At 27.3% G+C, this 22,265-nt stretch overlaps 1 protein-coding gene across 1 annotated transcript in view; it reads left to right on the forward strand.

Annotated features, from left to right (window-relative positions):
• The first annotated feature begins 6,802 nt into the window (after positions 1–6,802).
• LOC136071945 (1,4-alpha-glucan-branching enzyme-like) overlaps positions 6,803–22,265 on the forward strand; it is a 68,634-nt gene continuing 53,171 nt past the window's right edge. The window contains exons 1-4 of the mRNA XM_065797853.1: positions 6,803–7,109; positions 15,404–15,570; positions 18,205–18,320; positions 18,593–18,854. Of these exons, the coding sequence (XP_065653925.1) occupies positions 7,030–7,109; positions 15,404–15,570; positions 18,205–18,320; positions 18,593–18,854 (625 nt within the window). The 5' untranslated portion in view covers positions 6,803–7,029. The remainder of the gene's footprint in view (positions 7,110–15,403; positions 15,571–18,204; positions 18,321–18,592; positions 18,855–22,265) is intronic.

Genomic DNA, 22,265 nt, shown 5'->3' on the forward strand with positions numbered 1-22,265 from the left:
TCAAATAATAATGCTTTGCGAAAAATTGCGATGATTGGAGGCTGGAAATAAAAAAATTCTCAATTTTAGGGGGTTACAAGTTTCGTAAGGTCATAATTTTTGAACGCTGATAGGTAATACTATGAAACCTAAAATTTATCGATGAATATATGTCTAGTTAAATAAAGTACAAAAAAATATTTTATCAACTTGTTGCCCTCACGTTTTACGTGTGGGGAGGAGGAGGTGAAATTTAAGGGCTTTTTTGTATGTACAAAAGCAGACATATGTTAACCATAAAGTGTTGCCTACTATAAATAACACTATTACTGCCAGTAACGTTTACAGACAATTCTAATCAATATTATTCAAGCATTTTATAAATTAAAAAGTCTCAAGTTTTTTTCAAGTCATTTTTCTCGATCTTTCGGAGTTTCAGTGTTCGAGAGAAATCGAGAAACTTCGACAGAACTTCGACAAAGTTTTTGGAAAAAAATCGTATTTTTACTGATAAAACAATTTTATAATATTTTAATTTAATTTTAAAAACAAACAAAAATAAAAAATAAAAACAATAAATTAATTCATCTAGATAGTGTAATATATATTAGTAAATTCAAAGCTAAGTTATTTAATTCATTTAGAATTAACAACAAGTATCTGAGGATCAACAGGTGACAAATGATGTCGCAATAAAGGTAGAAGATACTATAATTTAAATGTTCAACACGACTTTCGTATTGTTTAAGAAAGGTGAAATTGTTATCTCCATCTTTTACTGAAACATTTAAACTTTTTTTATAATGGAAAAGCTAAAAGAATTTGACTTAAATAGTGAATATATTGCAATTAAAACTACAGATGGTTGTAAGTGGATGTTGATATTGGGTACCGTAATTATATTTCCGCATCAGATCGGCCAGAATTATTCAATTCATTTTAGTTTTTTTGATTTGATATACGCTAAAAAAGATTGTCACGAAATTGTGGGCCGCAAATAATTTGAATCGGATATTGAAGCAGAAACGGAAAAGGAGAGACTGAAGGAGAATTGCTTATCAAATATTCGGAGGAAAGGATTGAATAAAAAGAAAATTTTGAAAAAAATTCTAAAGAAGCTTATACTTATTAAGTTCTTGAAATATTGTTTTAATATGAAGTTCTAAAAGAAATATACACGAAAAAATATACACGAAACTTACGGACTTTTGCTCTGCTGCTCGACAAGGTGAAACAGTGTTTTTAAGATAAAGGATTTTTGGATGTGTTTTTTTTTATAGCTTCAAAGGTGTAAAAAAAAAAACACCTAAGGAACTAAACTGCCTAAACATGTTAAATGACATTGACTTGGATTTGTTGAAATTGTTGTCTGAATTATTGAAAGTCATTGCTGCTGCAGCAGTTCGCTTGGAAAAACAAAATACAACAAATTTGGAGTATGACATTGTTACGGAAACGTTACTTAGCAAATTGATGTAAAAACTGACATCAGTTCCAAATTTGCAGAGACGTTATTCTCCAAATACGAAAATCGTGAAAACATTATTTTGGTATCCTATATTTTTAAAAATAAAAACACATTTTTTCACGCTTTAAAAAAAGATATTTCAGTTTTTGCTGCAAAATTACTTGATCAAATATTTGCAACAAAAGAAAATAGTCTCCAACCAAAATTAGATAATCACGCTATACACAAACAACATCCTTTTTTTTGGCGAAATTCAATAAGCTCTGAATCAAAATCAATAAACAGCTTAAAAGCCAAAAAAAATCAAGACTTCATCAATCAGTTAAAAAAATATGAAGCAACTGGTTAACTAAAAAATTTAAAAAGACATAAATTTATTTATAAGTTTATAATGAATTACAAACTGAAATATACAATAATAATAAAAAAAAAATTACAAAAACAAGGTTTAATTATCAATTTGATAGTTTAACTCTTTTATCTTATAACAAAGCACCCGAAACTGCGATTTTTTTTGGCTCCGACGGAGTTTTTTCTCGATTTCTCTCGATTCCATTTTTTCTCAATTTCGGATCCTTTGATTTATCACCTTGATATGATGTTTCTTTCTGTAAACATATTTTATTCATCAGTAGCGCTACATTTTTTTCAATTTTGTTTTAGCTTAATAAACAGCCCAAAATCTCCTCCCCCCCCCCCCCCCACACACCCACCCACCCCCAATTAGACTTTTTTGAAACTTTTTTTTGTAAATTTATACTTTTAACAAAGCATGTTGTTTGAATATGAAAGTAAATTAGCCAAACTGTTTAAAACTGATAAGAAATTTTAATTAATTTGTGTGGTGCAAACAAAAATTGTATTGTTGGGATATCAATATGTTTAAATTATTGAAAACATGAAGAGAAGTTTCTACTGCTAAAAAAGTTAGCACTTAAGTTACGAGTACCACCTGCATCCTCTGTATCTGCGGACGATTGTTTTTATTATTTGTGAGAGACTACCTCAACGTGAAGAAATGTTAGTTTCTCCACGTTGAGGTACAAGAAATATAAAGGAGTAATAAACTGATGTATTTATTGCGCTTATATAATCTTTGGTAGAATTTTAATAATAGTAATAACAATATTGAATAGAAACCATTAATATATGATTATTTAAAAAAATAGCATTTCTAGATTTCTTTCAATTTTCAAATGACACTAACATAAAATATCCGGTATTTAAAAATCGGATAAGGTTAGATCCGGCCAGATATCAGATACCGAATAATACTTTTATCCGGCCTGGATATCCAGCCGCATAGCTTATCCGGAACAACCCTAATATAAACCTGAAAACTGCCCCGCCCCCTTTTTTATTAGAGCCTGGATCTACCGAATCAAAAAAACTAAAAATATCCCCTCCCCCCCCCATCCTTCCTCACTAGATAGTCTAGATCCGCCTCTGTCAAGGTTAACCTTTTTTTAATCATTTAAACACCGAATTTCATTATTTTCTACGAAATTACTGCGTTCATCTTTATCATTTTATAGCTGATGAGCAGATAATGGTTTTACTCCGCGAAGTTGTTTGGTAGTTTAGACACCCCCCTTAAAGTCGGTAAAAAACGAACCTTGTGCGAATAAGTATTGTTGAGTATCCTAGTTGACTTATCGATAACTATAAGGGATATGTTTGAATTTATAAAAATTATATAAAATATCGTCGCGGTAATTTCTCAATCCTTTAAGTCTTTTGAGAAATTTAAAAAAATCAAAAAATAAAAATCGCTATTTTTTCTCTTACATCGCAATTAAACAAATGAAAAAAAAGCTATTTTCTGATTTAAAGATATAGGTGATTTGTCATATAATAGAAGGTTCTCTAAATTATACATTTTACAATTAAGTTAAATTCCCCCCAAAAATGACTTTTGTAAATTGAAATGATTTTATTATTTTGCGAAATTAGTCACCGGAAAATAAAAGAACTTGTTCTGAATTAAAATGTTTATTGTTCAAAATAAATTTCAGTTATTACAATTTTATTTGAGTTATTATAAATAAAATATAATTATATAAGTAGTTTGTTTCTGTTTGCACTGTTATTGTTTTTATTTGTATTGTTAATGTTTTTATAAGTAGTTTGTACATATGTAATAAAAATTTGTTATATTTAAATAATATCGACATAAAACAAACTTGCTTCTTCAATCTACAATTCAGATGAGTCAGGTCTGTCTACTGTCTCTAATAACCTACCCATGGTTTTCATTCCTACAGAAACTAGATTGTATGTGATAACGGCTGGGGCAACGAGGTAACCTTTTTATATTTTTTGAAGCACTTTTATCTACACGTGAAACTAAGACAAGAATCTTCTGCTCTATTGATTATTAACAACCACAAAACTCACATAACTTTGTAGGCTTTATTATACTGCAGAAAAAATCATCATCATGGTTGGGTTGACGCCCAACACATCACATCGTCTCCAGCCCCGTGATGTGTCATTTTTTGGCCCATTAAAGACCTACCATGGCTTAGCATGAGACAACTTTATGATCACTTATCCAGGACAACCTATCACAGACAAAAATATTGGTGATCTTTTGAGCGCCGCTTACTTTAAAGCAGATACAATTGGAAACGCCTTTAATGGGTTTAAATAATATGGGATCGAGCCTCATAATCACCTTGTGTTTAGCGAACATAACTTTGCTGCTGAAAAAACTGCTGACTATGATGTTGTCGGTAATCAAACGGAGAACAATAATGCTAATCCTCAGGTCCAAGCAGTAGAAAACCATCATATAAACCAAACAGAAGAACTTATAACAAATGCTAATTCAGATGTATCAAAGAAGTCAGTTACTGTTTTTGATTTTGAATCATTGTATTAAGCAAAAGAACCTAAAAAAAAAACAAAAAAGCAAAAAAATAAGCTCAAACATTCCTACAAGTAAATTCCTACAAAGAGCCATTAAAACAAAGAAAAAGCAGTACAACTATACAATTCAACATTACGTTACATTACATTACGCCTAGCTTGATAGTTTGTAAGATGTAAAAATACAGATATAACAACTTTTTTTTTTTTACGGTTTTCGATATTATTTTATTAGAATTTTTTTGTATCGTCTTCATCTATATCGCAGAAATGCTTTGTCTGTTATAACAATACTGGTCAATTTGCGCTTTGTTTTGCATTATTTTTCATCTATCTATCTATCTATCTATCTATCTATCTATATATATATATATATATATATATATATATATATATATATATATATATATATATATATATATATATATATATATATATATATATATAATATATATATATATATATATATATATATATATATATATATATATATATATATATATATATATATATATATAGTATATATGTTACTGTTACCCGCAGTACCAGGAATTAGCTAAATGCTAATATTCATAATATAATTTAATATTGCAACTCTGAGTTTTATGTGTAATCACAATCATCAGGCAAGTAGTAAAAGTTTAATTTTGCTACTTGCCTCATGATTGTGATAATACATGAAACTCAGAGTTGCGATATTAAATTATATTATGAACATTAGCATTTAGCTAATTCCTGGTACTGCGGGTAACAGTAACATATATACTATATAGCTCTAGTTTATCTATTGAGCACTCTTTCAAGTATACAATATTATACATGATAATATAAAGATATTTTCTTTATTCATATATATACACTTACGTATATATATATATATATATATATATATTATATTCATATATTATATTTATATATATAAGCATTTATATATATATTTTATATTTATATGTATATAAGCATTTATATATATATATATATATATATATATATATATATATGTATATATATATATATATATATATATATATATATATATATATATATATATATATATATATATATATATATATATATATAATATATATATATGTATGTATATATATATAAGCATTTATATATATATATATATATATGTATGTATGTATATATAAGCATTTATATATATATAATATATATATATATATATATATATATATATATATATATATATATATATATATATATATATATATATATATATATATATATATATATATATATATATATATATATATATATATATATATATATATATAAGCATTTAAACTTCTTTTACTATTTGGCTTTGCCAATTTTTCCCACAATTCTCTTATAACCTAAAAATATATTGTAAAACTAAATGTTGAGGAGCTCCAGAACTATTGTACTAGAAAGTTTTCTATCTCTTGGTTTGCACGCCTGATGTGTTCTTTCCACTAACACTTTGCTGTCAATTTTTAGTTGTTTTTTAATAACAATTTTTATTGTGTTTTTACCGTCACTCCTGGTTTCATTAAGTTTTTCTTCAATTCTATCTATTTGCAGATTATTTCGACGAAATCTGTGTTGTTTTTTTTTGTCTAAAATGTTTAAGCCCTTATCGTAACGCTTTCTAATTTGTATTACTTTTTCCATTGGTTTGTTTCTTGGAAATTTAGAGTTGCTTTAACATCTCTTAAATCTTTTTGAGTGTTCATCACATTAGATTTGTTGTTTACATAAACTTATAATTTTTCAATTCTGTCGGTTAATATTTTTAAGTTTGTACTCACTATTGATGCTAAACTTTTTTCTTGTTCTTTTAGCAACTTCTTTGTTTCTTTGAGTATAGATTTTTCTTAAATTTCTTCTATGGTTTTGTTTTAGGTGCCCGCAGTGCCATGACAAGTGCTGTGACAAGACGTAACGGTCTTGTCACAGCACGCGGAAGAGCATTTAACCAGAAAGTTCACGCTTCTAAAGCAAGCGCTCTAACTGCATCGCCACAGCTACTCGAAGACTTTTTTTAATCGAAGTTTCCATATTTTGACACGTTTTTAAAAAAATGTTCGCTTATTCGCTATATTTGTTGTTTATTTCTTTAAGTTTTTATTTAAAGTTTCCTTATCTTTTTTTTGTTTTTACAAATAAATCTGACTTGGATAAATAAAATTTTTATTTGAAACTTGCTAGTTTAAGTGTTTTTCAGGAAAATCTTAAAAACTGAACATCCCCTGTGACAAAATCAAAAGATTTTAATTAATATTAAAACCTTTTAATTTTGTCACAGGAATGTCACATGGAATAATTTCCATGTTAATCTACAAAATGTATATAATCAAACCTCCAAAGGGTTTTCTTTAAACCTGATTTTTACTGAATTCGTATCGTTCGTATTTTTTACTTCTTATTCATTCGTTCTTTACGTCAATTCGTATTTTTAACGACTCGTGGGATTTTGCTAAGGGTTAAATAAACGGGTTTAATTTGCAGTATAATAATCAGATAATAAATCGGATAATAAACGATAATGGATTAAACATTTAATGAAGGAATCAAACTTTCGGCGATTGTTCTATTTTATTGCTATATTGTTATTATCGTTTTATAATCCTAATGCTAATCGATATTAATAAAATAATGTTTAGAATAATAACCGTAATGTGAAGTGCAAATTTTGGTCTACATTAATTCCACGAGACTGAAAAAAAATGACGGTTGTTCCTGACCTTCAGAACCTTCTTAGTTTAGATGGTTATTTAAAAGATTTCAAAGATGAAATAATTAGAAGGTAAGTTTTGAATTGAGTATTTATATCTATGCTTAGACTCAATTTTAATTGATGATAGTTTGCCTGATTTATTACTTTTTCTTAACAGTATGTGTTCTTTATTTCCATACATCATTTTGCCAACAAAGTGAATTCAAATACAAAAACTCTTATTGATAACATTTTTATTAATTTTTGCTCAGATAAAATTATGAGATAAAATTATCAGGTAACTTGACTTTTTCTATTTCAAATCATTTGTCTCAAATTACTCTTATCCCTACCTCAAACTGACAAAATAAAACAGAAGAAAATATATAGGAAATACCTTTAAAATTTTGATCAGCTTGAAAAAAACTTTAAATAGGCAAACATTAAAAGTCTAAACAAAAACCTTAGATTACCCAAAGAATTTTAAAATCAACAAAATCAAAGGATAAATTGTATAAATTTTTTAAGCTCATCCATTAACTCTAGTAAATAATAAAACATTTAGTTTATTTAAAATGTACAAAAATAAAATTTGCAATTTATCAGTGAAATCAGTGAAAAAATTGTTATAACTTTTAAAAAATCAAACTTGAACAACTTAAAAAAACACTAAGAAAAGAATTAGTGAAATATCAAAAATTAACAACTTTGTGCATAAAAGTCAATCAGTAAAACTCAATATTGTCAATAACTTGTAAATATATTGCTAAGAATCAATGCTTTGGCTTCTGCTTTTCTTGATAGACATTAACTAATTAAACACATGCCTTAATAATGTGTTTACTCACCATTGGCTGATGACACTAATTTGCTTATAATTGAAGGCTCTGTTGTCAAAGTTTAAAATAAAACCAATGATGTTATGTCATAAGTTCTTAACAATAATGAGAGCTAATAAAATTTCACTTAATGTTAAAATCTTTAAAATTATAAATCAATAAATTACTAAGCAATTAAAATTTTAAACTAATAAAATGATATTAACACCCAAAAATCAGTAAAGTATCTTAAAATTTTGTTAAATAAACATCTTTTCTTTAAGTCTCATCTTTCTTGTTTAGAGACAACATTAAATCAATCTATTGGTATATTGGCTAAAGTAAAGCACTTTGTCAACATGGAAACTGTGACTAACATTTATCATACCATATTCTGTTCTCACTTAATGTATGCACGCTGGATCTGGGGACAAATTAAAAACCAATCCTAAAAAAAACTTCCTCATTTCAGAACAAAGCCATTAAAGTTATCTACTTTTGGAACGACCACAATATTTTTTTGTTGTATAAATCATCACAGGTTTTAAAAATTCATGACAACATCAAACTTTTGAATTGTACCTTAGTATGGGATTACTTACATTGTAGACTCCGAAATGTTTTCATTTTTGCCTCACAAATCAGTTGCAGTAGTAAGTACTCATACCTTTTTAGATCCTCATCATGCAAAAGTGTATTTGTTGAACTGATTTCAACAATATGATATGGTAAAAACTCTATAAAACATCAATGCGCAAATAAATGAATGGAACAGTCTCCCCCTCATTACTATTTGTATCTATGGTAGTTATATTACTACAACTGTTATTATTTTTCTTATCTTATTTTTTTACTCTATTTAATATTTTTTGTCTTTACTCAATGATATTACTTAATTCTTTTATTTCTACCGATCTTACTATTTTTTTGTTAATAACAGTTTCAACCTTTTATTATTTACTATTTTATAATGGTAAATTTAATAGCAATTATCATCTATTATATATTAATTTAACAATATCAAAGTATTACTGATTTCAAAGTGTGTTCTATAAGAATTAAGTATCGACGTGAAGCAAACTTCACTTGTCAAATGAGCTGTTTGCTTCAAAAGTTTCATAAAATAAAGAAAGCACAACAAAAAATGCTAAAGCAATCAACAAAATATATTTAGATAAGAATGAAGAGTCAATGCTTTCTGCAAATGAAGCATTGTTATTGATGCTATATTTGAATATGGTCAAGACTGCATTTTAACTATATAGAAATGCTGCAATTGCAAAACAAAGCAACCCGTGTGATGCGTATAACAACATAAAATCAACAAAACTATTTTGCTACCTTAAAATGATTTTTACTATACTGCATGCTACCACTATACTGCATGCTACCACTATACACTGAGGCATATTGGTTTAGACGCATCAATTTTTTTCTCTTTGTCTTAATTTTTTCTATGAATTGTCAACTGATATGCATGCAAGTTATTATCAAAATAATTGTTGTGTTGTGGGCTACTAAAAATCACAAAAAAAATTTTTCTATGTGTCTTTATTAACATGAGAATATGTTTGATATACAAAAGTACATTTTTTAATTGGAATATATCTATAGACGCAGTCATATTTTTGACAATAAAAGATGGAAACTAGTAGTGCGTATGTCCTCCATTACACTGGATCACCTCAAAAATTCTGCCTTTCATTGACTCCACAAGTCGTTGAAGTGTAGTTTGATCCAACTCGGACCATGCTTCAAGGATTTTACACTTTAACTCAGTAACAGTTTTAAATTGGTGTCCGGCTGCTTTAGCATCATAAACTTTCCTTGATAGCATTCCCCACACGTTCTTGATTGGATTTAAGTCCGGGCTACAAGCTGGCCATTCGAGAACCAGGATGTTGTGGTCTTTACACCATTTCATAGAATGCCTAGGTGTGTGAATTGCAGCATTATCTTGCTGAAATATGGCATTATCGTCCATGTTTTCATACATATAAGTTATGAGAACATCATCCAACATTTCTGTATACTTTATCGAGTTCATTTTAGGTAAACCACAACACAGAGTCAATTTTCCTGAATAAGAAAATCCACCCCAAACCATTAAACTTCCTCCTCCATAATTTCGTTTTATTTGTGGGTCATTTATTCCTCTTAGATCATGCCAATAACAACTGTAAGAATCCGGACCATCTAAATTGAACTTTTTTTCATCTGAAAATATTACGTTTTGCCACTCATGAGTCCAATGCATATGGTTTTTAGCAAACTGTAATCTAGCAATTTTATGGTGTTTTTTAACATTGGTTTTTGGTGTGGTTTCTTCCACTTTACGTTTGGTGTTGTACATAGAATATGTGCAACATGTTTATTGGTGACAGGCAATAATAATTTATCCTTTATTTGTGTTGCATTCAATTTATTTTTGGTTGCTTCGAAGCGAATTCAATTAATTTGCCGATTTGTTTATACTTTGTTGCCGTTTGTTGCTTTTTTTACACCGTAATTGTCACCTTTTGCAATGTAGTTTCGTACAACATGGTCAGATCTTCCAATTTTTCTTGCTATTTCACGTATAGAAAGTGCTGGTAAGATTTCTGAGCCACGATATAAATTAATTTGTATTTTTTCAGCATCTGTCAAATACTTTCCTTTAGGCATTTCGTAAAATGCAATAAAAACGATACTGGCAGAGCAAAAGATCAAATTACACTAAAATTTATCAATTTATTTGTGTAAAAGTGATTAAAAATCAATAATTACCGTTATTAACCTGATTGCGTCTATAGATATATTCCAATTAAAAAATGTGCTTTTGTATATCAAACATACTCTCATGTTAATAAAGACACATAGAAAAAATTTTTTTGTGGTTTATATTAGCCCACAACACAACAATTATTTTGATAGTATCTTGCATGCATATCAGTTGACAATTCATAGAAAAAAATTAAGATAAAGAGAAAAAAATTGATGCGTCTAAACGAATATGCCTTAGTGTATTGCAACTATACTGCATGCTATCACTGCAAAGTTTGTGACATACAGCTGAAAGACTTCAAAGATGTCAAGTTCAAAATGATGCTATGTGTATGATAGAAAAGCGTGACCTGGCATCTCTTTCTTCATTCTCAAGCAGGTTTTAATGGCTCTTCTGACGAAAGCATATACAAACAGAAAATATCTTTTGATATCCTTTTTGATATTCTCTGCAACTTGAACAAAGAAGAATTGTTGCTTCTAGTTTGCCTTGTTCCACTTCTAATTTCAACTTATGTTATAGAAACTCAAACTGTTTTTTGGAGAAATTCGAACCCTTTGTCTACTTTATGTTTTTGAGCCAAGTTGCATCTCTTCACTGTAGCTATTTTTTCATGCTCAATAAGCTTTTTTTTATTTAGTTTTTTTTCCTTGAACATTGATGGTTTGGAATTCTCTTTTGTTTTTTTGTTTTCCTGACTCAATCAGGTTGCAGATTTTTAAGTCCTTTGTTGACTATTTTTTTGTTCTTTTTTGTTTTTTGTTAACTTCCAACATAAATAGTGGTTACTTGCAGTCAAGTGGGGAGTTGATTTGTTCTTTTTTTTAAAACTTCTCTACGGGAGACTGCTGCGCTTCTTTACCACTGTAAACACTATGCTGCTATTTTACTAATTTTAAATAATTCATTTATACTAACACATTAAATAATATAGCAATTTGTGCGTACAAATAATGAATTTCTTTATCTCATATCTTTGCTAATAATATTTACCACTTTAAAAACTACGCTGTTATTTTACTAATTTGAAAAATTAAAATACTTAAACATTTTTTGCGTGCAAATAATGTTAAGATTATGTGCATAATGTTAATATTATGTTTTATATTAATTAATTCATTTATAATAACACATTAAATGTTATAACAGTTTCTGTGTAAAAATAATGAGTTTTTTTTTAAACACATGAGTTATTCTTAGATACACAAAATGCATTTTTATTGAAATATCCAGATTTTTCCGGATATTTCTTAAAAACGTTTTCCGGATATTTTTGGGAAAAAAAAATATTTTTAGTGAGCAATACCACTCTATGCCTGACTAAGTATTTAATATTTAGTTGCGACAACTTGATCATGGTTTTTCAGATGTTTGATAATGTTATGAAACATCTAAAAAGCCGTTGCCAAGTTGTTGCAACTAAATATTAAATACTTGGTCTGGCATAGGGTGATATTATTTGCTGTTCCTGCTGAGGCCATTGCAGAATGACATCCAAATGTTACTAGAAAAAATAAGGATATTTTGTAGCATGGCATCCAAATGTTACTAGAATAAAACTTATCTCTTTGTAGTTTCATCTAAATAGTTGAAGTACAGTTGGGAATCTTGGGATTCCCAAAATCCTGGGATTCTGCGGTTTTTAACAATCCTGAAATCCTAGGATTAAGCATTTAATCTCAGGATTTTTTTAAAATCATTTTCGGTTGAACATTTTAATATAATTTCACACATTTTACACATATTCTATACAAATTCAAAATTCTTGCAATTATGTTTATGAATGACTGATTGGATTTATTATAATAATTGAAATTGGGTTGCAATTATATTCCTAAAATTTGTCGCGTTTATTAAAGTTTCTTACAATTTTTATGTCAACTAGACCTTATTTATTTATTTTATAGTACTAGTTTTAGTTAAATTAAATTTGCTGGTTATTTGAACAGTAAATTTTCTTAAATTATAATGACTTCTTGCATGGAATATGACAAAAAAGTAATTTTACAGTTTAGAAATATTACTTAAGAGAAAAAAAAGGGAAGACATCGATGTGTAAGTATTCAGAAACTTGACAAATGGATATCACTATGTAACCATAGTGATGTCCATTTGTCAAGTTTCTATAGCTTAGTCTTTTATCATATAACAGAATCAATGTCTGGAGATAAGTGTATAGAGCTGTTAGAACAAAAGCTTGCGTAACATAAACTTGATTTGCGAAAAGATATTGTTGGTATTATGACTAACGGAGCAAGTGTGATAAAAAAAGTTGAAAGAATATTACCTGTAAATCAACAGTTATATTTTTCACATGGTGTGCAACTGGCTGTTATTGAAGTACTATATCAAAAGCAGGATATAGAAAGAGAAATAGATCAGCAATGTAACAAAGACAAACAGTTAGATATAGAAGTTGATTTTTCAGAGAGTAACTTTTGTGAGGATGGTGATTTTTCTGACAACAACAAATAGTTTGATATCAATGCTAGTCATAATAGGCATCGAAGAAACCAATGTGATATTACTAAGGTAAGTTGTGGTCCAGTGATCGATAAGGTGCGAAAATTAATTGTAATATTCAGGAGAAAAATGTTGCAGCTGAATTTGGGAAGCAAATAACTCTAATAAAAGGCTACAAGAATAGATAAAACAGTCTTTTGTCAATGCTTCAGCGCGTCTATTTATAAAAAAATTGTTTACAAGAGGCATTTATAAACATAAGTCTAACGGAAGGTGAATCTTTGGCTTTATCTAATAATGAGATTAAAACTGTATTTACTATCATTAATGTACTAGTCCCAGTAAAAGCAATAGTTGAGGCCCTTTGCCATCAGGATGCTGATTTGTTTACAGCAGATGTTGCCCTAACTTCTATGTTCAAAAAACTTGAAGATATTAACAACGTTATAAGTCAAAAGAAAAAGAATGGAATAAGGAGTAAGAAAATGGCGAGCACGATAAAACAAAGCAACCTTAGCAGATCCTGATTTAGCAATTGATCTTTATTTAACAATTATGATTTTAAATCAATATTATGACAAGTTATACAAGTGAAAAACATAAATTCAAGATTTATGATAGTGACAGTGATATTTTTCCTTATCCAAAGATATATAGTCAAAAGAAAATCAAAAAAAGGTTCAAAAATATTTTGTATTAACTTCACAAGAAGCAATGCAATCTAAGTTGAATGACGAGGAAAAGAAAAAAACAAAGCCACAACAACTGAAGATAAAAAATTGAAAAAGCAAAGTTAGCTATTTTTTATTTAAAAATTTGTTTTTTGTTTGAGGCTATATAGTAGTGATAAAAAAATTTATTTTTTATCACTACTTATAGCCTCAAGCAAAATTATTTTTTAACTAATTTTTTTAGTTTTATCTATTTAATAGGCCAGCTTGATTTGAACCGCAAATAAGTACTATATTAAAGTACTAATATATACCAAGAAAAAAATATTTCTTAGCAAAGTATAAAAAATATTTCTTAGCAAAGTATTAAAAATCAAAAATATATTAAGGAATACTCTATTTTGTTGAAAATATATTTTTTCTTGGTTTATTGTAGTATATAGTAATTCTTAGTTCATTATTAGGCTATAATTATCTTAGTTCATTATTAGGCTATAATTATCTGTCTTACTTTTAGTTACCTTAGATATATTCATTTAAAGTATTGTAAGCAGCTCTTAATAGGTAGTGTTTGGCTACTATTTAGTCTACCCGGCCATTAATTGGTGCAAAACAGAAATCTGTTTAAAAGCATTTTTCTATAAATAAAGCATAGTTTAAGACTAACTATGGTTCTTTTAAGATAAAGACGTTAATCACTAATATATATATATATATATATATATATATATATATATATATATATATATATATATATATATATATATATATATATATATATATATGATTGAGGTTGGCAATAATTTGCCGACCTCAATCTTTTAGAGGTCGGCAAATATTATTTGGTACAAAGGTCTTACCATAAAACATAGAAAAGAGATCGGCAATTTCTTCCGACCTCAAATACTTTCAGGTCGACAGTTAGGTCAAAAAATGCCTAATGCCGACCCTAATTCCAAGGGTTATATATATATATATATATATATATATATATATATATATATATATATATATATATATATATATATATATATATATATATATAAATACTCCCTTAGATTAAGGCATTCTTCTTGTGTATTGATAAGAAATTTGCCCTTATCTTTAATTTCCTAAATGATTCTTTTTTTTTTTTCAGATAAATAAAGTACAACTTGTGGGTTGATTAATGATACAGTGTGTAGTTAGTAAATAGTTAATAAATTTGTAGTTAGTGACTAGAAGTAACCAAAAATGTTTAGTAGAAGTAAGAAAAAATTGTAAAGAATATTGATTTAAAATTTAAATCAATTTTTTTTAATCTATTCTTACTTTCTATTAATAAGATTTTTTTAAGACTTTAAAAAACTTGTGTTTTATCTTTCTGTAATTGTTGAAAATGTTTTGAACAAATGTAGGTAAAAATTAAAATCTAAACAACAATGATAACACATCTTAACAAAAACATGTTTACAATTTCATGAAATATATTAATTTCGATAATTTGAATATTCTTAATAAAAAAATTTTAGTGTACTAAAATAACGTGTTATTATAGCTAAAACTATTTTGTATGTAAAATGCTGACATAACACTTATGTTGTTATTTTATGTGCAAAATTATTATTTTGTTGTTGTTTTTAGGTAATAATAAAATAATAACTATAACAATAAAAATAATATTTTTAGATATGAAAGTTTCCAAACTTTGGTGAGCTACATTGAAAAAAATGAAAATGGTATAGATGTTTTTTCTCAGGGGTATAAACAATATGGTCTACATGCCTCAGAAAATGGTTTAATGTGTAGAGAATGGATTCCTGCCGCAATTGAAGTTTTCATATATGGAGATTTTAGTAAGTCTAAGCATCTAATTTCATTGTTAATTATTGTTAATCTTCTTTTTGGTATTATTAATATTATAATATAATTATTATAATAATAATAATCATTATATATCTATATGTAGATTGTGGTAGGAGGTTGTTTTTTTTAAACAAGTTCAATCCCATCAATGTTGTAAGCTAATTAAATTAATAGTTAAACCGAAAGCAAAAAAAAAAAGAGCTTAAGCAGGTGGCAGAAGACTTTTAAAACTGTAATTTTTTTGATGAGACAAAATATATAAAGATAGGAGAGAACTCCTACCTTTGTATTTTTTGAAAGAAAAAAAAAAACGGGATAAATAAAAGTTTATTTGCATGAAGGAATAGCTACAGGTTCCAATTGATGACAAATCACACATTAAGTTTTGGCAATTGTGGTAGTGTTTGTAGAAAAGAGAAAGAGGACCAAAGACAGACCTCTAGGTTAGCAGCTAGAGCAAGTCCATCAACAATCTGTTTTTGGACCTTGACGAAAAGACAGTCTTATTAGAAGAACCAACCTAAATATGACAACAGTATTTCAAATAAGAGATGTAACTTTTGATGTTACCATTCACCATGTAACTTGCACAATATGTATTCTTATCATTCTATAATGTATTTATTTTAAAAAACAATTTATATATTTAGAATTTAGTATTTAGAAATGTTTATACCCTGGCTTCATATTCACTCTACCAAACTTTGTTGCTAAACTTTTCCAAACTTTTTTAAATTAGTTTAGAATTAAACAATAAAAACAAAAACAAAACAAAGAACAAATGGCAAAAAAGTTTTTAGGCAGAATAACCATGATTTTAGGCCAAATCATTAAATCTATATAAATCAAGATATAGCCACAGTATTAAACAAAGGGCTCAATATTTTGAGCAAGAAAGAAAGGTTTTTTAAACCATTTTCTAGTCATTGCAATTTATTTTGGTGCAAATTTTGACTGTAAATATGTTTTTATGTGACTTAATAGTATCTGTAGTAGATTAGTCAGTACTACTACTACTGACACTAGCTATCATACAAGCAGAAGCAGTGTGTTGTCTGATTGATTGGTTTGCAGCAGTTTGCACTGGTGCTCTACTACCATCAGGCCAAGATATCATCTTCTGCTATATTACAGTGCCTCCACAGTTTTTGACTAGTTGATGACATTTTGGTCAAAAGCCCAGCTGTTAATGAATCAACCGATATATTGCAAACTGCTCAATTGGCTATTTTTATTCATAGTATTGATAAATATTTCTTGCTATTGTTGTAATACTAAAATGCTTTTATTCTTTCAGCCAATGACAAACTTAGGTCATCAGCAATATCGCCTGTTCTTTTTGTAATTGTTTGTCTCGAAAGGAAGGTATTTAAAATTTTCATTTTTCAGGACAAATGTTTATGAGCACGATTTCAAGAGATTCTTTAATAGTTTCCCCACTGAATGGTTTACAATTTTTAATTAAAAGAAACTCACTTCATAACTAGCAACAGCAACCATTGACCATTTTTAACGAATCTTGTTTTCCAAATAAATTTTATTTTCAAAAATATTATATTGTAAAAATCATTTTAACCATGTTTGTGAAATAAATAATAATTTTAATAGAAATAGCATATTTTTGCAATTTTTAAATGACTATTTTGTTGTTGTTGTTGTTTGTTGCTAAAAACTGATCTTTAATGACTATGTTTTTTATTTTAGGTTTAATCTTTTTATGAAATTTAATTTTAGTAAATTTAAAGCTTTTATTAATGTTGATTTCTGTGATGAAAGTGTTTACGATTAATTGGTTAGAAAGAAATTTCTAAATCAAGTATGGGTGAGGCCTGTAGGCAACAATATATTAGTTACTTTAGTAGTGTCTAAAGTAACTAATATATTATATAGGGTTTGTGGCACCTAGTCAATGCTTACTCTTCCTGTTAGGTAATTAATCAATGTTTAAAAACTAATGTAAGCATTGGATGCTGTTATATATAGTCAATTACAATAATAATTGTTATGTCTATATATAAATTGTTTATATATTGTTATTTAAAATTGACCAACTCAGTTTATAAAAAATGTCAGTAACTTCCTGTTATGAAATTTGTATGTAGGCACTTGTTTTCTCACAAAAAATTGTTATATATATATATATTTTATGTTATATATATATATAAAATTTATGTTATATATATATATATATATATAAAATTTATGTTATATATATGTATGTATGTGTATATATATATATATATATATATATATATATATATATATATATATATATATATATATATATATATATATATATATATATATATATATATATATATATATATTAGAATTAGGTATTATTTAAGAAATTATTATTTAAGAAAATGACATTTTTACTGTTTATTTATATTATAATTATATAGTTTTTTTTTTAATAAAAATATTATTTTATCAAGTTATGCATACATTATGTTGTGTTATGTATTTAGTTTTGAAATTCAATTTAACTACAATTCAGTATTTTAAAATGCACAATTGACCTTTTAAAATTTTTATTTACGCAATATACAATTTATTATATATGCTCTATGCTTTTCTGTTAAGCAGCAAAATCTTGTGACAAGGCTTGCTTTATTTTATAGATAATTGGAACTCGTCATCACACAAGATGTTAAAAAAAGAGTTTGGTAAATGGGAAATATTTTTTCCAAAGAACTCTGATGGAAGTCAGCAGATAAAGCATCTTTCTAAATATAAGGTTGGAATATTGCTATTTGTTTATTTTGACCTAATAAACATTTCAATGCAAGTTCAAGTAAACTTAAAATTTTTTATGCAACTTATATATGTACAAATTGAATAAACTTTGTTGCTCTGTATAAAGATTTCATTGTAAAATCTGGAATTCTGGTATAACTGCAAAAGTTTTGTAATTTATATTTTCATAAATTTCAAAAAAAAAAACAACATAAGGTTTATAAGCAAATTGTAAAATGTCAAATAAAAAAGTTTGTTTCAAATTATTTTCAGCTTCTTATTAAGACTGCAAATGGTGAACTGCTAGAGAGAATATCTCCATGGGCAAATTATGTTGTTCAAAGTAATACCACTACATTAATGGAACCTGTGTTCTGGAATCCACAAAACCCGTACATTTTTAAAAATAAGCAACCTGCTAAGGCAAAGAGTTTAAGAATTTATGAATCTCATATTGGTATTTCATCTGAAGAAGGCAAAGTAGCTTCTTATAAAGAATTTCAGAATGATGTTCTACCACACATTAAAGATTTAGGTATATTTTTTTTAGTTAATAAATTTTTTGGACATTTAATGTAAGCATTTAAGAACAATGATTTTGTTGATGCCGTTTTTCAGTATTGTACTGTTGTCTTTAATATCATTTACCGAAGTTATTTTGCTGTCATTAGCAAAAAGCTAATTTAAAAATAAGTAAATTTTTTGGGTGTGTATTGAAAGCTTTTTCAAACTTTAAGTATACAGTGTCAATACTGTAAATTTTAGTCTTTTTGACTGATATAATGCCTAGAGTTTTAATGAAGTTTGTTATGTATGATTTATTAGGAAAAAATCATATTTTTTTGATTTTAAAAAAAGTTTTATAAAAAGTTTTCAGCTTTAAGGTATGAGGCTTTTATCAGCTTTTAGACATGATTCTTTTATTGTTCTTTTAAGTATCTTATATGTGTTGAATAAATATAAAAATGGCAGGGCTATAGTTGAAAAAGTTTGACTTTGAATCTTTTTTGCAGAGAGGTTATGTTTGCAAATATGAGTAGCCAAACTGTAATATTGATTTCAAAAAAATATTGCTAATGAAATAGCATGTGATTTGGAACATTTATTATGAGCCATTTGGTAAACATCATCAACATTTAGGTGATTTTCTTATTGATGATTTGTTAATAGTTGCTAGTGTGCAGAAAGAAAATGGAGGTAAGGCAGGGCTCAATTTAACGGTCGGACATCGTCGCCCCTTTGACCATTCTTGAGATTGCTAGAGGAGGGCAACAAACCATTGTTGATTTTTTCATTAAAAATGAACAGTGGTTGGTTGCCTCCACAATTCAGATCTCAAAAATAGTCCTGGGGGCGACAATGTCCAATCATTAAATTGAGCCTTGTAAGGTAATATTTTTTACTAAAAATTAATTAATAGGTGTAAAAATGTGTGAAAAGGATTATTTAGATTTGTCATTTTGTTTAGATGTTTTTCATAATTTTCCAATTTGCATGATCTTAAGTGTCTTCTTTCCCAAACCAGTGCCTTTCTTTTCCTAACTGGTGTCTTTCTTAACTTATTATTATTATTATTATTAACATCATTTGTAGCACACTTTCTTCGAGTTTTCCTTTAGCCTTTTCTCCTGAAACTGTTCTCTCTAGATACTGTGATACTCAATCATCTGCCACTTTACCCTCTATATGCCCAAGCCATCTTAACTTTCTCTGATTCACTTAATCAAATACACTAATTATTCCTAATCTGTCTATGCTCTTTGCTTTTCATATGTTTTGAGTCATACCACACATCCATTTAATCATCGTCTTTAAGATTTATTATCAACCTTCATTGCCTTTTTTCCATGCCATATATTATAACACTGGATGCATATGGTGCATAACTTTTCTTTGATCTTTAATGAAGGGCCTCCTGCTGTCTGAAGTAAAGATAAATTTTTGAACATGGCCTCGGCATGACTTACTCTTGCTCTTGATGTCTCTTATAACCTGATTCAATTGTTTCTCTAAGACAATGCATATTGAAAGGAAACAAAAGGGTTTATGATAAACATGAATAAGACAAAAGGTCTTATTCATGTTTATCCTAAGCCCTTTTGCTTCCTTTCAATGCACTGGTTCAACACAACAAATATCAATTTGTTGCTTTGGTGCCCTTGATCACCAGATCTTTACCCTATGAAATTGTTTAAAAAACTTTGTCGCGGATTGACAATTAAATCAAACAAGTCTATAAAATTTAACTACTACAAAAAACTGAGCATTTGAAGCAACCTTTGAGATCTTCTTGTTTTTTTTTGTTTTGTTTTTAAATTCTACAATTTTATAAAAAGAAAATTAACTATCTAAAATAATAATAAAACTATATTTTTAAAGTCACTGTGTCAAAGTTTGTTCTCCATGTTTTCTATTATTAATTAGAACATAAGAAAAATGTATGAGCATTTAAATGTATTTGGTAAAATACTTTCTAAATAAAAACTAAAAAGTTTTATTGTTTAAACAAAAATACTATTTTATTTTTTTACAAAATTTATTTAAGGATTTAGAGATAAAGTAATAGAATTAAATTTGCCCCCCAAAAAATATAGGTCTTGTTTAGAACCATTGCACAGCTCACTTTTTTTGTGTCAAAAAGCGTTCAGTTAAGGGATTGTCCATAAGTTATGCAACACTAAACTTAACTAACAGACAAAAAAATAAAATTCAAATTTCTCCCTCGCAGAGTCTTTAATTAAACCAAAAATTAAAATAGCGCTTTAAGTTCAATGAAAACCACCATGCAAAAGAGCAAATGATCTTCTACTTATATTTTTTTCAATAAGTCATTCAACAAGGTCTCATTCTTTTACTGTATCCATCCTTGTATGCTATAAAATCTTTGATTCATATAGTTTATTTCCCCGCACTTCAACCCTTTGGAACTCATTTTCATGTTTTCCTGATTCATCTACCTTCAACTTTTTAAGTCTTTGTCAACCGTTTCCTTGCTCTATAATTATTCTTTTTTTCTAGTAACTCCCAACTTAAGTGGTGAATCAGAATAAAAAAAAAGAAAAGTGGAGTGGATCAGAATAAAAAAAAAAAAAAAGTTTAGCGTTGCATAATTTATGGACAATCCCTAAGCAAAAACTTTGTTGTAAAATATCAACGTTGAAAGAGTTCAATTAGGCAAAAACTTTATTTTTTTTGGAATATTTAAATTATCTTTTAACATTGTTTATGTGATATCTATTCAGAAAATATTAGCACTTAAAATTAAATTAAGTTACAATGTGATACTTTAAAAATTTTTAAAAAGTTTTTTTGGCTCCTGTAACAAATAAGATTCTAATAATTACAACACATTAGCAAAGAATTACAGCACATTAAATAATTACAACACATTCATTACAACACATTAGCAAAGAGTTTTTAAAGTATTTATAAAATGATTTTTTTATATTTGTCAATACTTTATTGTTGTAAAAAAGAATGCATATTTTTTTGATAAAATAAGCACTCAATTCAGGTGAAAATCCTAATGGCGTATATATTGGCATGTACTTTATCTGAAAGTAGAAAAGTGAATGTTCTCAATAGTTTACAATATTACTTTTTTTATGCAAATTATTTCTAGTCTAGACTAGAGAGCCTATATACTCAGAGAGCGGACATATGGAAAATGGCGGCCATATTTTTAGCAAATAAGCATGTGACATAAATGATTAAAAACAATTGTAAAACACTTTAAAATTTTAAACGAAATATTGTTTTGAAAATTTAAATATTTTATGTTTTTTTTGCAGTTTTTTTATTAAAATTATTTGTTAACAAAAATTTCTTTGGCAAATAAGTTAATTCTTTAAAACAAACCATCAAAAAATTACTTACAAAAGTCAAAAATTGCAAAAGTTCAGACCTGATAAAAGTTTTACGATTTTTTTTATTAATTAGTTTTAGT

The sequence above is a fragment of the Hydra vulgaris genome, chromosome 05 (assembly GCF_038396675.1).
Source record: "Hydra vulgaris chromosome 05, alternate assembly HydraT2T_AEP".
NCBI lineage: Eukaryota > Metazoa > Cnidaria > Hydrozoa > Anthoathecata > Hydridae > Hydra > Hydra vulgaris.